This window comes from Lepidochelys kempii, chromosome 1 (assembly GCF_965140265.1).
Source record: "Lepidochelys kempii isolate rLepKem1 chromosome 1, rLepKem1.hap2, whole genome shotgun sequence".
NCBI lineage: Eukaryota > Metazoa > Chordata > Testudines > Cheloniidae > Lepidochelys > Lepidochelys kempii.
Genome location: NC_133256.1, coordinates 352,265,508 through 352,282,464, shown reverse-complemented (window position 1 = coordinate 352,282,464; position 16,957 = coordinate 352,265,508). Strand labels below are relative to the sequence as shown.

Genomic DNA, 16,957 nt, shown 5'->3' with positions numbered 1-16,957 from the left:
TACCTAGGGAGGTGGTGGAATCTCCTTCCTTAGAAGTTTTTAAGGTCAGGCTTTGCAAAGCCCTGGCTGGGATGATTTAGTTGGGGATCAGTCCTGACTGGCCTGTAGTTCCCAAGATCATCCTCCTTCCCTTTTTTAAAGATGGGCACTACATTAGCCTTTTTCCAGTCATCCGGGACTTCCCCCGATCGCCATGAGTTTTCAGAGATAATGGCCAATGGCTCTGCAGTCACATCCGCCAACTCCTTTAGCACTCTCGGATGCAGCGCATCCGGCCCCATGGACTTGTGCTTGTCCAGCTTTTCTAAATCGTCCCGAACCACTTTTCTCCACAGAGGGCTGGTCACCTCCTCCCCATGCTGTGCTGCCCAGTGTAGTTGTCTGGGAGCTGACCTTGTTCTTGCTGGGGCCCACCTGCCTGGGCATTCCCCCTGCAGGTGTCCTTTTCATCCATAGGCCCAACATATCCGTCGCCCCCTGGTTCTCCTCACCAGGCGGGTTGTCTTAGGGACTTGCCCCTTTCCCTGATCTGGGTGAGGCGCCCTGCCCCCATCCCAATAGGGACAATCCCTTTTTAAATGTCCATGCCGCCCGCACGTGTAGCAAGCCTTGTGCTCCGCCACAGGCCTCCTGGCCCTGGCACTCGGCTTCTCACGTCCTTCTCCACAGCTCCTCCGAAACTCCCTTCTGAGGAATTTTACCAGGGCCTGCTATTCCTCTGCCAGCTGCCCCAACTGTTCCTGCAGGGTTCACTGCGCCTCACAATGCCTCTGCTGAGTTTCCCTGACCTCATGCACAAATCTCTCAAGCCTCTTGTGCTGTCAGACTGCCCCTTTCCTCCAGGGACCTGACTCTGGAGCCCAGCCTGGAACGGTGCAAAGAACACCTCCGCATAACCGGGATCCATCGTCCCTATCTCTAGTTCCCTCCAGACAATTATTCCCAGTCCTTCTCCTTCCCTTTGTATCAGGGGTGACCGATTACACCTGCATTCTCCACCATATGTAGCACGGCAGAGCACTCACCGGCCCAGCGCCTCCTGCTGGTTGGTCTAGGAATTAGACCTTCCAGCTTCAGAGCGCCCCCTGCTGGCCAGTGTCTCCCTTGCTGCTGCCTGCTTCTTCCTTTCTTCAGGTACCACCCTTGAGTCCAGGCCCCGTGTCCCTCCTGGCCCGCGGTGCCCCTTCTCTGGAGTACTGCCCCACAGCAGTGCCCCCACACTCGGATCCTCCTCTCCCTGGGGAACCCCAATTCCCCAAAGCCCACCTTGCCTCAATGACCGACTGCAGGTCTTCATCTAGTCCCTTTTCTCAGAGGCAAACTGTAGTCTGAAATGGCTACTCATCATTGGTAAGGGTGTTTGGACCTGCTGCCGTTTCCTGGTCCGGCTGCACCGCTTCTGCCTCAGTGCCACCATAGGCCCTTTTAGCCTGGCCTCAGCCTCGGACTTGCCTGTCCAGAGCTCCCCAGCTCTGCCTATCCTTCCCCAGCACTACTCTGTTTGAGATACCCTTCTCTAGCCAGCAGCCAGGTCCTTCCCACTCCACCACTGGAGTGAGACTCCCCCTGCCTAGCTCCCAACCCTTTTATCAGGGCCAGCTGGACCCTAATTGGGTGTGGCCACACCTGCAGCTGCCTCTCTAAAAGGGCCAGCTTTTATCCCTTTCCGAGCCAGAGTGGCTCCCTTCTACACTGGTCTAGACTTTATTTTATTTACACATTATAAATGTGATCAAGTCCTGATCATTGGTACCTAAGCTACCATTAGTTTGTAGTTCTGTGGAAGATGGGTGATATTCCAGAGGACTGGAAAAGAGCAAATATACTGCTAATCTATAAAGAGGGGAATAAGAACAACCCGGGGAATTACAGACTTAACAGTTTAACTTCAGTACCAGGAAAGATAATGGAGCAAATAATTAAGCAATCAATTTGCAGACACTTATCACCTTATCATCTTCTGGGTAACAGCATGGATTTGTCAAGAACAAATTATATCAAAGCAACCTAGTAGCTTTCTTTAACACAGGCCTTGTGGAAGCGGCAGATGTGGTATATTTTGACTTTGGTAAGGCTTTTGATACTATCTCACATGACCTTCTCATACACAAACTAGGGAAATACAACCTTGATGGAGCACTATATGGTGGGTGCATAACTGGTTGGAAAACTGTACCTAGCTGGAACCCACCAGAGGAGTTCCAGTAAATATTTTTAAACCTGTAGGAGTCCTGGCGCCTCCTGCGAGGCTGAAGCCAAGAGCCCCAAGTGGTATGGGGGGTCTCTGGGAAATAATCCTTGAGAATTTAAATCCTGGTTCCCAGAGAGTAGTTATCAGTGGTCCACAGACAACCTGGAAGAGGATATCAGGTGGGGTTCCATGGGGATCATTTCTGGGTCCGGATCTATTTAATATCTTAATGATTTAGATAATGGCACAGAGCTGGGGAGGGGTTGCAAGTGCTTTGGAGGATAGGATTAAAACTAAGAATGATTTGGACAAACTGGTGAAATGGTCTGAAATAAATAGGATGAAATTCAAAAAGGACAAATGCAAACTACTCCACTTAGGAAGGAACAATCAGTTGCACACATACAAAATGGGAAATGACTGCCTAGGAAGGAGTACTGCAGAAAGGGATCTGAGGATCATATTGGATTGCATGCTAAATATGAGTCAACAGTGTAACACTGTTCCAAAAAAAAAAAAAAGGGGGCAGACATCCTTCTGGGATGTATTAGCAGGAGTATTGTAAGCAAGACACAAGAAATAATTCTTCTGCTCTACTCGGCACTGATTAGGCCTCAGCTGGAGTATTGTGTCCAGTTCTGGGTGCCACATTTCAGGAAAGATGTAGACAAATTGGAGGAAGTCTAGAGAAGAGCAATAAAAATGATTAAAGATCTAGAAAACATGCCTCTGAGGAAAGATTGAAAAAAGTGGGTTTGTTTAGTCTGGAAAAGAGAGGACTGAGGGTGCACATAAGTTTTCAAGTACATAAAAGTTGTTACAAGGAGGAGGGAGAGAAATTACTCTCCTTAACCTTGAGGATAGAACAAGATAGAGCAATGGGCTTAAATTGCAACAAGGGCGGTTTAGTTTGACATTAGGAAAAACTTCCTCACTCTGAGGGTAGTTAAGCACTGGAATAAATTGCCTAGGGAGGTTATGGAATCTCTGTCATTGGGGATTTTTAAGAGCAGTTTGGATCATCTCATGTCAGGAATAGTCTAGATAATACTTAGTCCTGCCTTGAGTGCAGGGGACTAGACTAGAAGATCTCTTGAAGTCCCTTGCCTTCCTATGATTCTGTGACACAAAGCTAGGGTGGGTTGCCAATACTTTGGAGGATAGAGCTAAAATTCAGAGGGATCTTGATAAATTGGAGAACTGGGCTACAGACGACAACAATGTAATTCAACAAAGACCAATGTTAGGTATTACACATAGGGAAGAAAAAATCAAATGCACAAATACAGAATGGGGGATAACTGGTTTGGCAGCAGCATTGCTGGGAAGGTTCTGGGACTTGTGGTAGATCGCAACCTCAACATGAGTCAACAGTGCGATGCTGTTACAAGAAAAGCAAATGCAATTTTAGGTTGCATTAACAGAGGCATAGCATGCAAATCATGGGAGGTGATAGTACTGCTCTGCTTGGCACTGGGTAGGCCTCAGCTGGAGAACTGTGTCCACTTTTGGTCACCAATGTATAGAACGGATGTAGAGAAACTGGAGAGGATCCAGAGGCAAGTGACAAAGATGATCAAAGGGATGGAGTGCAAGCCATATGAGCAAAGGCTGAGGGAACTGGGTATGTTTTGTTTGGAAAAGAGGAGTTTAAGGTGGGGGACATAAGTCTTCAAATATTTGAAAGGCTGCCATAAAAAGATGGAGAAAAATTGTTCTCTCATGCCACAGAGGGCATGACAAGAGGCTGTTGGTTCAAACTAGAGCATAACAGATTAAGATTAAATCTCAGGAAAAACTTTCTAATTGTAAGAGCAGTAGGACAATGGAACAGACTGCCTATGGAATTTGTGGAAGTTCCTTCACTGGAGGTTTTCAAAAGGAGGCTGGATAGCCATCTGACGTGGATGGTTTAGACACAACAAATCTTGAATCTTGGCAGGGGGTTATACTAGATGACCCTTGCTGTCCCTTCTAACCCTATGATTCTAATAACTGTACAGCATGCTGCACTCTGGCTGAGACTGTCTAATATAATTAACTAATATCTACTTCTTTCTGATTTCTTCTCTCCACTTGCAGCTTCAGAATAATCAGAGGACCAATGAAGAGCAGAGAGAGGAGGCTGAAACACTCAGAAAGAAACTCCAGGAGCAGGAGGACACTGTCAGGAACCTGATGGAGCAGCTGACTGCAACTAGAGAGAGCCTGACAGATACTCAGACCAAGCAAGCAGCCCAGGTATGGAGATGGATTTCTCGCCATTGATATATTTACTGTCTGCTGGTAACAATCAGTGCCTTCAGAGGGAAAGATGAGTAAGAAATGGCAAAGTAAGTTAGAAGACTGTTGTCCCAACTAGAGGAGTGAGCACTGTGATGTTATGTTAGGTTTTTTTATATAGTGCCTTTTAATACCAATCTTTACAATATTAGCTAGACTTGCCGGCTTTTGGTTTTGATGGCTAAAATGATGAATTGTGACATTGAAGACAAGTCCAACAACAGAAACTGTGTGTTTCTGTAATTGTATGGAAATTGTAGCTTTCTAGACTCTGGGTATATGTAAAATGTAATCTGCACTTTTTGCACTTCCAGAGTCTGAAATGTTGTCAATAAATATGTAAGCATAAGTGAAATCATCTCTTTGAGTTGGCATGGCTATCACAGAGCCTTGTACTACTCAGGACATCTTGGCTTCTGGTTCAAATCTATTTTCACACGTAACACACTCCACAAAAAGTAGGATGAAAAACTCCTGATGGTCTGTGTGCCTGACACCCCCAGAACAGGTCTCAGTCCTTTGGAATTTCTACCTTGTTTCTCTGTTAGCCAAGTGACATTTCTCATGCTATGTACTATGGCTTACAGCTGAGCTGCCTGCAGGAGGTGATTCGTGAGAAGGATGCTCTCCTAGAAAAGCAGGTTCACCAACACCATGCTGAATTACACCAAGTAGTGGCCCGATCAGATCTGGAAGCTGAGATGCAGCAGGTGTGTTTGATGGGTTTGACAGTCCCCTGCTTTTTGTAGAACATGAGAAGGGAAAATTGCATGGGTTCAGTGGGATTTGCAACTCAGGGATGTGTGCAGGCTAACAAAGGAACTCTGTGGGAGTTGAGAGGAAGGTGGTTCAGTGATTAGGATGCTATCCTGAGACTTGGGAAACCTGGGTTCGGTTCCCTGCTCTATCATAGACTTCCTGTGTGACTAGGGGGTAAATCACTAGTGTCTCTGTGCCTCAGTTCTGTGTCTGAAGAAATGGGAATAATAGTATTTCCCTACCTCATAGGGGTGTTGGCAGGATAAATACACGGACGAGTATGAGTGCTCAGATACTAAAGTAATGGGAGCTATATAAGTACCTAAGATACATAGAGTTGGGGTATGGCTGGGATGGGATCCTCCTATGTAACTAGCCCTCCTGTGGTTTGGGCTGCTGCTGTCCTCTCAGCTTCTGATGTAGATGATTTGTGTGTCTCACATAGAACCTGAGGACACTGCAGAGAAAGCTGGAGGAACAGGAAGTGGCTCTGCTAGGACGAACTCAAGTGGTGGAACTGCTGCAGCAGGAATTACATGGTGCGGAAGAACAGAACAAGGTACCTCCTCATACTTTCAATGTACTATAGCCATGCTCTATTCTCGTATGTTCCTTTACTGTTAACAGGTGCAATTGTCTCGTCAAAAGCCTAGCACCTGACATAGCTCCCTACTACAGGAGCCATATCTCTAGCATGAGAGAAGCTGAGAATTCCTTGAGCTCAAAGTTCAAAGCTGCCAGCTCCTGAAGAGAGTGCATTTTTGTTTTTGGCGCTGCACTGGGGGTGTGGTGACCCTTAGTGCCTTAATTAGCAATCTTTTTCTGACCAGAATTGGTGGCGCAGCTCTGTGACTGAGTTGTTGAGCTCTGTTACCTTAGGTATGGGGCCACCTGACTCATTTTTATGCGTGCTGTAGAATCCTCAGAATGTCTAGTTCCAGGCAAAAGCATCCTTTCCTCTAATATTGTCTCCTTCAGTGTCATCAGCTGACTAAAGCTTTGAACTCGGAGGTCCCAATATTTTGAGCAACACCAATTCTTGTTATGAATGTGCTGGGGCTTTTGGGGAATATATAATATTACCACCTCCATGTTTTTGTTTTGTTTTGATTTTTAAACAGTTTTTAGGAACTGTGCAGAATTTAGCGACTTCCAGCTTCCCCTGCCAGCCATTGGAAGCTTATAGGAACTCTAGTAGCGTGTAGGATCTGACCTTATTCATCTTAATGTTTTGGGGGAATAGAAAGTGACTGGCTCATAGGTGAGCTGCCTCAAACTCAAGCATGCAAGTTCTTACCTGAGCCAGTTTGTTTCTACTTTCTTAAAGATTTAAGAAGGTGAATAGGGTTATTGCCTATTTTAGTGGCTCTTGCAGTGTGTGAAAGGTATTTGACTAGTATAGGTTTTTGTAGTCTCTCTTTATTATGTAATTTAGAGGACAAAATTAAAGTAATGCAAAAAGAAAAAATTGCTTTTTGTGCCATTATGCTTCTGTTTTAAAGAGGCCTGAAAGGGTTGGTTTTGCAATAGTTTTTACATTAGAAATTCAGTTCTCCTCCTATTATGTTTTCTCTTGAAGCACCGGTAGGATAGTGATATTTCAGGCAAGGGAAACTTCATGGAGAGAGAGAATGATTTTGTTTGCTTCAACCAGTTCAGTCCCCTCCCTCCCATACATCCAAGTCATCCTAGACTTAAGGGAGGTATGTGGAAGGTTCTTGCTCCTGCTGGGGCAGAGTTGTTCACAGAACTGAGGGGCTGAGCTCTCTGAGCAGTACATTGGCCCTACTGTCTGAGAGTAGGTTGTGCCTCCCAATGTTTCCTTACTGACAAACCTGTACCTTTGCAATGCCTACCTCTCACTCCAAAGGAGCTGGCATTTGTGATACAAAGGTCATTGCAGTGCCAGTCATGCTAGTCTGGTGCTTGGGAGTAAGGGCAAGCAAGAATCACTCCTGCTGCCCTGAATGCCTCAGAACTTCGATTTTTAAGGTGTTTCCACCTGGTTTTTTGCTAGGGTTGAGAATCGGTTGCACTTATATCTTCAGACAACATCAATTCTAAGCAAGCAATTACCTAACCTTTCTGTTTAAGCAGAGGTTATGTTCTCTGTGCTGGAGTGTCCTAGAAGGAGAATGTGTTGGATGTTAATTCCAGCTTACAGTTTCTCTTTTTCTTCACTCTAGTTCAGAGTTCTGATGTCTCTCAGCAGAGTTTTGATATTCCCTTAGGAGTCACAAGACAGTGTTTCTTCCTGCGGAGGTTTAGAATCCCCATCATGTGTTGTTCCTTTCCTCTCATGTCTTGTCACTTGGCTAGTTGAAATTGCCTCTTGTTTAACTTGTGTACTTAGCATGGGCCCATTTTTGCCCAGTGCCTTAGGGTCTGAAGCAGGAATCAATTGTTTTTCCTTCTGGTTGAGTCCCTCCCCATCTCCTTTTCCAGACTCTCTTGGACCAGTGTCAGAGGATGGAGGCAGAGCTGAGCTCTTTAAAGAACATGTTGGATGCAGAGAGAGAGGAGTCTCGAAGCCTCGTGGAGAAGATGGAGCTGGAATTGGCTGAGAAGAAGCTGTCCTTCCATTGCTTACAGGAGGAGGTGCAGTATCTCTCAGAGCAGCTGGAGCAGGCAGGAAGAACTCAGGCCGAACTGGAATCTGAATGTAGAGCTCAGGACCAGAAACACAAGCTGGAGGTAGAAGAGCAAAAGCTGCATATTACTTACCTCCAGATGGCTGAACAAGAGCTGCGATCTAGCCATGATGGCCTCATAGCTCAGAATGATCAGCTGCTGCGGGATATTGATCGGCTGCTGGTGCAGTCTACTGAAAATTCCACTACCATACAACACCTGCAAGGTTAGCAAGTGTAGCAAGTGTATCGACTCAACACCTCGGGAGCCTCTCTGTGTGGTTCCGATTTGTGTGCTTTTTTTAATGGCAATTCCCTAGCAAAGTGCGGGTAATATCTTATATGACAAGAGGAAGAATAAATCTTTCCTGGCTCCCAGGCTAATGGGAATCCTTAGTTTTGTTTTAGCCTTTCAGAGCTGTAGTTATTTTTAAATTTTAGTGATGTTTGCATATTAATTTGATAAAAATGATTTAAAGGATATCCTAAACTTAGCAATCCCTCTTCTCTCTGAAAGTATTTAACAGACTATTGTTGCAGCTGATAATTAAGGTGATTTATAACAGAGATCAGAGAAAAAAATCTTTTTTTCCAGTGTTTTTATTTTGTGTAGTCGGTTTTATTGTTTTCCTGGAACAGTCAGTTACTCTCTTTGGAAATATGGGAAAATGTAGTGCTAAAACAACAAAAATTGGCAGTGGGACTGAGGGAGATGGATAATACTTGAAACTACTTTTAACTCATTGTTTAAATTGACTAGAATTCACACTGGTGACATCCCAAGAAAAAACTGGTTTACAATGAGAGACTAGAGAAGCTCAATCTATTCAGTTTATCCAAGAAAAAGTTAGGGGGTGACATGAGCATGGTACCTACATTAGGAGAAGATTTCTGATATTAGAGGGCTTTTTAATGTAGTAGACAAGGGCAGAACAAGATCCCATGGCTGTAAATTGAAACTAGACAAATTCAGTCTAGAAATGAAGTATGTATTTTAACAGTGAGGGTAATGAACTGCTGGTACAACTTACCTAGGGATGTGCTAGATTCCCCATCACTTGACATCATTTTAAATCAAGATGATATATATTTCTAAAAGATATTTATACTTTAGCCCAACTGGAGATTATGGGCTTGATGCAGGAATTGCTTGATGGGGGGGAAAAAATGGTTTTGCTATGCAGGAGATCAGACGAGATGATCGTAATTTTCCCTTCTGTCCATGGCAGTGAGTGAGCATGGGTGAAACGTCTAGATAGATAGTACAGACTTATACTTGTAGCCACTCTGCAATCTTCCTTGACAATGTGTCTAAATCCTCTAAAGAGGAATGTTCCATCTCCTTGTCTGTTCAGTCCTGCACTTCTCTATTGAGAGGGCATTCCCTGATCCTTTGGTTGGCAAACTGTTGTGGTATTTTCTGTGATGTTCTCTCATATCCACTAAGAACTGGAACTAGATTCATTTATTTCATATAGAACTGTCGGGTGATATGGACTTCCTGCAGGTACCGGTTGGGGCCAGAGTAGAAGCGCTGACTGAGAGGTGAAAGGTTACATATTCCAGTGTGCATACATCTAAAGTAGATCTACTCAGACACACAAGCAGAGATGTGTATACTTATGTTTAACTTTTTCTCTTAGATGAGCTCACGCAAAAATCTGAGGAGTTCGTCCATTGCCAGACTGAGCTAAAATTGTTAAAGTCTGAGCCAGTGATGCAGGTCTCTCAATCAGAGGAGCAGGTACAATCTCTAAAGGTAATTGTAACCTAAAACTCTCTCTCATCCTAAGAATCAAACAGATAGTGCAGAATATGGAAATACCTTCTCTTGATCAAATTGGCTGAGAAGGTTAATACAGGGTCTCTTTGCAAACTTCTCCAGTCTGGGCAGATGTTTTAAGAAACTGCCTGTAAAGGAAGTAAACTAGTATGGGTCAGTCGGGGGAATTTAGAAGTTACTAATGGATTTGTCAAAAGTGTAACTGAAAGAAAGAGGGCTAATACCTGTGAGAAAGCTGTTGGTAACTTTCTGTCTTTCTGCTCTCTAGCCAGTCTCTGAGCAGGATGAAATACCTCTGCAGAAAAATGTGGTGGAGCAGGAGGATGAGAAGAGGACTTTACTCCTACCCACTGCAGGCTTGGAGGGGCTAAAGGCTGAAAATGGTATAATTACACTTCCTTCTGCCTATTTTCAGCTAATAAACATACCCATGATTACTGGATTAATCAGCGCTCCCTGCTGAGGATTTCAGAACTGCTCTCTCATCCTTTCCAGAAACTATAATTGGAATGACAGGTTTCAGAGTAACAGCCGTGTTAGTCTGTATTCGCAAAAAGAAAAGGAGTACTTGTGGCACCTTAGAGACTAACCAATTTATTTGAGCATGAGCTTTCCTGAGCTACAGCTCACTTCATCGGATGCATATGATTCCCAAACTAGTGGGCCAACCTGCTGGAATGATTAAAGCACAGGTTTTATCTTTGTGATAGCAAGTAATGATTGGAGAAGGTAATCTAAGTAAAGATCAGGATGGCAGAAGGAGAGAACATGGAGGCTTGGACAAGGAAAGGACAGGGCGAATGTGAGGATGATCAGATCACATGGGAGGCCAGGTATAAGAAGGTGGTCGTCTTATTTGTGCACATATATTCCAGAGCAGCCTTTGGAGTTGATCCTGCTGAACTGTATCTTGAAAGGGCTTTCAGTTCATCACCTAAATCACTCGCATCAATATCGTGCATGTCATCATGTGTCAACACTGTCTCTAGTGCCCTGAATTGCTGGTGTAGGTGGTCTTCAGGTATAGTGAGGAGTTTTGGAATATCATACAACATCCCAAATATACTGCTGTGTTCCTTGAGCCACATGAAACATTGTGCAATACAGTCAGTTGAAGAATCTAGCACCTAGTTAAAGAATTCAATTTTGACTTGTTATTTGCGGTCTCTGATGGGATTATCCCATGCCTTGAATCAAAATGTTGTCTTCTTCGGTGACTCTTGTATTCTTGAATGGGTGGGAAAATGGCTTCAGTGTGAAGCTCCTCTGCCAACTTCTGTGTACTCTTCAGAAAGTTTTGAATTCCCTCATCTGACCGGTAAGACTATAGGTATGACTTTGCTTTGTCCAGTTGTTCCATTGCTCCAGATATATCAAGGTCAACACCTTGGAGTCTCTTGCTTACAACACTTATTTCAAACAGTATGTCATGCCACAACACTAAGCCACACAGAAATTTGAAGTTATGTATGTTTCTGGTGATTCCATTTCCCACTGCCACTGTTCTTCCACGAACAGTTCCTGTCATAGCATTATCCTCCATAACGGCAACTGTGGCATCATCTATCTTCCCAATTTGGTGTTTGATAGGCTTTATCGCCTCCACTCAACTTTCCCATCATGTGGCACTCAGTGGTTTCAGTGTCAGAGAGGATGTTCCCAGATGTTGCTTCAGAATTTGCCATTGATGAGTTGATGCAGAGAAAAATACATAGATGCTTTGAATTACGTTAAATTCAGCAGCCTCACTCGAAGCTGATGCTGCATCACTGACCACCAAGTTCAATGAATGAGAACTGCATGGGACAAAAAAAGCTAGAGGGTTTAACTCTCGGATCTGTGTCTGCACTGCTCTGTTCTTGCCTCTCATGTTGGCACCATTATTGGAGCCCTGACCTCTCATGTCAGCTATCGCAATTTCCGTATCTTCCAGCATTTTAAGAAGTACATTTGTCATACCAGCTCCTGTAGTATCATCAGTGTCATACATTCTAGAAAATGCTCTCTGACAGTCACCGATACAGGGACATTGTCACTAGATTCTGTTGTTGTTACAAAACACACCATTAAAGTCATTTGTTCCTTATGGCTGATCAGGTGTGCAGTCCAGAATAACAGAGTAATATCTTGCTGATGTCAGATCTTCTCACATTCAAACAATTTTCTGTTTGACTTTGTTGCCAGTAACTGTATGATCTCAAAAAGAAAAGGAGTACTTGTGGCACCTTAGAGACTAACCAATTTATTTGAGCATAAGCTTTCGTGAGCTACAGCTCACTTCATCGGATGCATACTGTGGAAACTGCAGAAGACATTATATACACAGAGACCATGAAACAATACCTCCTCCCACCCCACGCTCCTGCTGGTAATAGCTTATCTAAAGTGATCGCTCTCCTTACAATGTGTATGATAATCAAGTTGGGCCATTTCCAGCACAAATCCAGGTTTTCTCACCCCCCCCCCCCAAAAAAAAAAACAAAACAAAACACACACAAACTCACTCTCCTGCTGGTAATAGCTCATCCAAACTGACCACTCTCCTTACAATGTGTATGATAATCAAGTCACCTACTACAGGACAGGCCTAACAAAGAAAATAACAGAACGCCACTAGCCGTCACCTTCAGCCCCCAACTAAAACCCCTCCAACGCATTAAGGATCTACAACCTATCCTGAAGGATGACCCAACACACTCACAAATCTTGGAGACAGGCCAGTCCTTGCCTACAGACAGCCCCCCAACCTGAAGCAAATACTCACCCACAAACCACACAACAGAACCACTAACCCAGGAACCTATCCTTGCAACAAAGCCCGTTGCCAACTGTGCCCACATATCTATTCAGGGGACACCATCACAGGGCCTAATAGCATCAGCTACACTATCAGAGGCTCGTTCACCTGCACATCCACCAATGTGATATATGCCATCATGTGCCAGCAATGCCCCTCTGCCATGTACATTGGTCAAACTGGACAGTCTCTACGTAAAAGAATAAATGGACACAAATCAGTTGTCAAGAATTATAACATTCATAAACCAGTCGGAGAACACTTCAGTCTCTCTGGTCACGCAATTACAGACATGAAGGTCGCTATCTTAAAACAAAAAAACTTCAAATCCAGACTCCAGCGAGAAACTGCTGAATTGGAATTCATTTACAAATTGGATACTATTAATTTAGGCTTAAATAGAGACTGGGAGTGGCTAAGTCATTATGCAAGGTAGCCTATTTCCCCTTGTTTTTTTCCTCCCCCCCCCTCCCCCCCGCACGTTCTGGTTAAACTTGGATTTATGCTGGAAATGGCCCACCTTGATTATCATACACATTGTAAGGAGAGTGGTCAGTTTTGATGAGCTATTACCAGCAGGAGAGTGAGTTTGTGTGTGTGTGGGGGGGGGGAGAAGACCTGGATTTGTGCTGGAAATGGCCCAACTTGATTATCATACACATGTAAGGAGAGTGATCACTTTAGATAAGCTGTTACCAACAGGAGCGTGGGGTGGGAGGAGGTATTGTTTAATGGTCTCTGTGTATATAATGTCTTCTGCAGTTTCCACAGTATGCGTCCGATGAAGTGAGCTGTAGCTCACGAAAGCTTATGCTCAAATAAATTGGTTAGTCTCTAAGGTGCCACAAGTACTCCTTTTCTTTTTGCGAATACAGACTAACACGGCTGTTACTCTGAAACATTTCTTGAATGGTGACTCTTCTTAGATGCTCCTGGAGTACAGCATCAAACTCAGCCATCAGCTCCACAATTTTAAGGAAGTTTCCATTGTTTGGAACACATACAGTTGATCTGAAGTGCCACGCAGTGCTAGGTTTTGGGTAGCAAGCATTCTCACAGTGGCAATGAGCCTTTTCAGAACATTTTGCCAGTAAAGAGACTCTGATGCAATCTTCTCTTGATGCTGATCTATGGCGACCTTTAATCTTAGTCTCACTTCAAGCTCTTTCCACCTATGGAATTCTGTCTGGTGATTTGCTGCCTTCTCATGGCATGCCAGATTTTTCGAGTCCTTTGTTCCTGTAGAACCCAGTGTGGCTGGAACATTAGACTGGAAGAGGTTTGCAACAAAAACAGTATGCAGCATTCTGGGTTTTTGAGTACATACTCCATGGCCTCTCCACTTTGTCACCATTGGGGATTTCACGCCAGTAACGTGTTGGATGGAAACTTCTATTTTCATTGTCTTTGGGGAATGTGAAGTTTTTCACTTGCTGTGGCCCATGCCATACAAGGAAGTCCCTTAGGCCACTGCTCAAGTGGATCCACAGTCCTGGATCATCTAGATTTAAGGAACTAAACTCAGCAGCAGCTGTTTCTTGCACCTCCACCACACTCTTCTCTGATCTACACTTTTCTTCAGGAATGTGCATGGTTACATCCATTTGAGATGGAGATATGGATGCTGAAGTAGCTGCCAGGTCACCTGCACTCTGACTAACTGGAAGATCAGGCATCTCCTCACCACTCTCATCCTCTCTGGGGCCGGAAGGCTCTCTGTGAACATTTGTGTCTATGTGTCTCAGGAGAGCTCCTTCCTGCTTAGATAGAAAAGCTTCCTTTGCTTTCTTTCCTTTTCTGAATGCTGCCCCAGAGGGGCGTTTTCTTTTCACTCATGACTGCTGTTCTGCCAGCTATAGTGACTTTCAACACTCAACTGAAGGGGACAAATAAACAGGCTGGTAGCAGAGCCTGAGTGAGGAAGATAGCAGCGTCTTAAGGGCCTAACTGGCTCCTACTACTTCAGTTGACTGCCTGTTCTCCTCAAGTGGGTTCAAGGAAGCAGCAGGAAACAGGAAGCTCCCTGAGCAGCTGGTGTTAATCAGTCCAGGCTCCTGTGGGTGCTAGAGAGGTACATAAGAGGCTGCTCCTCCTCTCTCTCCCTGTAGCTCCTGCTGCTTTCTGTTATTCCCTCTCACCTTTTCTCCTACCTGCCTGTTATGGCTCTTGTGCCTTCCTTCCTCCAGCACAGCACTCCACCCTCTCTGTGTATCTAGAGCAGAGAGAATACATATGCACCAGCAGCAGAGACAATTTTCTACACTCTGGGTCCTAGTGACACCCACCCCCCGCACCCCCGGTCTGGCACCTGAGGCAGCCACCTCAGTTTGCATCATAGTAAGGCCAGCACTGATGAGAACCATGAGGTATAGATGCCAAAGATTATGAAATGTCTGTTCATCTTCACTCTGTATACAGATTACAAAATATGTAACATTTTCTTGATCCACTAAGTGGCAAAAAGGGTATGGCTGTCTGTCCCTGGCAGAGTTCAGTCTGAGATGAATCCAGTGAAAATGAATCATCAGCCTGAAAAGCAGACCAGCTACAGTCCAGCTAGTGTGATATAGAGATGTCACAAATCTCAGAGGGAGTAGTTCATCAGGGCTTTCTCAAAATCCATGTTAGGTGTTACTTAACCTCTGATGTCAACTGTAAATATAACAGACAAAAAGACAAATGAACAACTGCTATCTCACTACATTAATTCAATATTAAGGTTGTACATTTGGAGCCAGGAAGTGCAGAAATTAAGGTTCCCACAACAGTGTTAACCTGGTCCTATGTCTGGTTCTGTATGTGTGTTATATATATATATATAAAAAAGGTAAAAAAAAATTTATGTATCATAATAGAAATTGTGTTTAACCAAGAAAAAAGGCTCCGTTTTTGCAATGTGCCGAAGTTAGTGTTGCTGGGGGTGGGGTGGGGGGAAGAGAACCTTGCATAAATTGCATCTTAACTGTCCTTTTATACTGCAAAAAGGCTGAGGCAACATCTCTAATAGAATTGACTCTTAATAAAACGAAAAACTCCTACTGGCAAGACACCAGCATGAAAATGACCAGGTTACATGTCTAGCTCTTTTATGCAGGCATAGCTCTAGGAGAATATATTAGAGATAAAGGTAATAGCTCACCTTACCTAATCACTCTCGTTACAGTGTGTATAGTAACACCCCTTGTTTCATGTTCTCTGTGTATCTAAATCTCCCCACTGTATTTTCCACTGAATGCATCCGATGAAGTGAGCTGTAGCTCACGAAAGCTTATGCTCAAATAAATTTTGTTAGTCTCTAAGGTGCCACAAGTATTCCTTTTATTAGAGGATACATATTTAAAAATCAGTCATGATAAAATCTGGACAATAACTTGTCACAAACACTACTAGATCCAGATGGAAATTCCTTGCCTGCAATAATGAATCAAGAAAGTAAATTCTATATTCATTAAAATCATTACCTACAAATACAGTAGATCAGCACTTTTAACCCGGTCTGTTTCTGTCTAGGTTTTTGTAATGTGTCCATCACCATAGTATCTAGGTGCCAGTTTACAGAAAGTTACTGAGCCAAATTGAGTTTACTTTCTTCCAACATCTTCACTTTTAAATTAAGGCCCTTGCATTTTGAACCCTATTCCAGTTTATTAAATTAAATAATTTATTAGAATAACCCTTCTAATAGTTTTTCATTTCACTTTATCAAAATGAAATGTGAAGAGTTCTGTTACAATGATTGTGGGTTTTTTTCCTCACAGCAAACATTTTTAAGCCTGCCAGCTCTACTGATTGCCCTTTACTTTCCCTCTCCAGGCCAATCATAGCTTTATTCTGAAAGGTGCCCAAAGTAGTGCTCTGTCCTGGTGACATGACTCTGCCAGGGCAATCCTAACCTTTCTCTGAAGAGTGCTTGAACTAATGCTCCGTCCTGGGGTGACTCCGTATCTCCTCCTCCACTTGCATGTTGTGGACAGCCCTGGACCCTGCTCTCTGGAAAGTATGAGAGTGCTTCCCTCACTCAGGGAAAAGAGAGTTTTCTCTGAAGGTTAATGCCACTTGTTTGTGAACATTTCAGAGACCCTGTGCTCTCAACATACCCTCCTGGAGGCTCAGCATGAAGCTGTGATGAGCATGGAAGATTCAAACCAGGTAATGACCAAGCAGCCAGACTGAACTAAACCTAAAATAGGTTGAGGACATGACCTTAAACTGCTTCCCATAAGCTGTTGAGTCTTCTTCTAACAATCCTCTTTGCTAGGTTATTATTAGGTGGATTAATGTGGAAATGGCCTCTAAATACAGCTTGTAGTTGGCTGGAAAGCAAACCCCATCCCTGTTTACTAGTTATGTGGGATTTCTGAGCCCCCTTCATCCATTGTCAAACCTTCCCAGTCCACACAACTGCTCCCTGTTCAGCCACATTTCCGTTCTGTAGTGTTCTGTATCCAGTTGATATAGGTCCTAGGGAGCACCACTCTAAAGGTTTAACTTTGTGTTACAGGTTAACATTTCAG

At 43.9% G+C, this 16,957-nt stretch overlaps 1 protein-coding gene across 4 annotated transcripts in view; it reads left to right on the top strand.

Annotated features, from left to right (window-relative positions):
- The window catches only part of GOLGB1 (golgin B1), a 113,474-nt gene that overhangs the window by 20,176 nt on the left and 76,341 nt on the right, over positions 1-16,957 (top strand). For all 4 annotated transcript variants that reach the window (XM_073329076.1, XM_073329077.1, XM_073329078.1 and 1 more), the window contains exons 5-11: positions 4,274-4,432; positions 5,062-5,184; positions 5,679-5,792; positions 7,679-8,090; positions 9,507-9,622; positions 9,915-10,029; positions 16,519-16,592. In XM_073329076.1, coding sequence (XP_073185177.1) covers positions 4,274-4,432; positions 5,062-5,184; positions 5,679-5,792; positions 7,679-8,090; positions 9,507-9,622; positions 9,915-10,029; positions 16,519-16,592 — 1,113 coding nt within the window. The remainder of the gene's footprint in view (positions 1-4,273; positions 4,433-5,061; positions 5,185-5,678; positions 5,793-7,678; positions 8,091-9,506; positions 9,623-9,914; positions 10,030-16,518; positions 16,593-16,957) is intronic.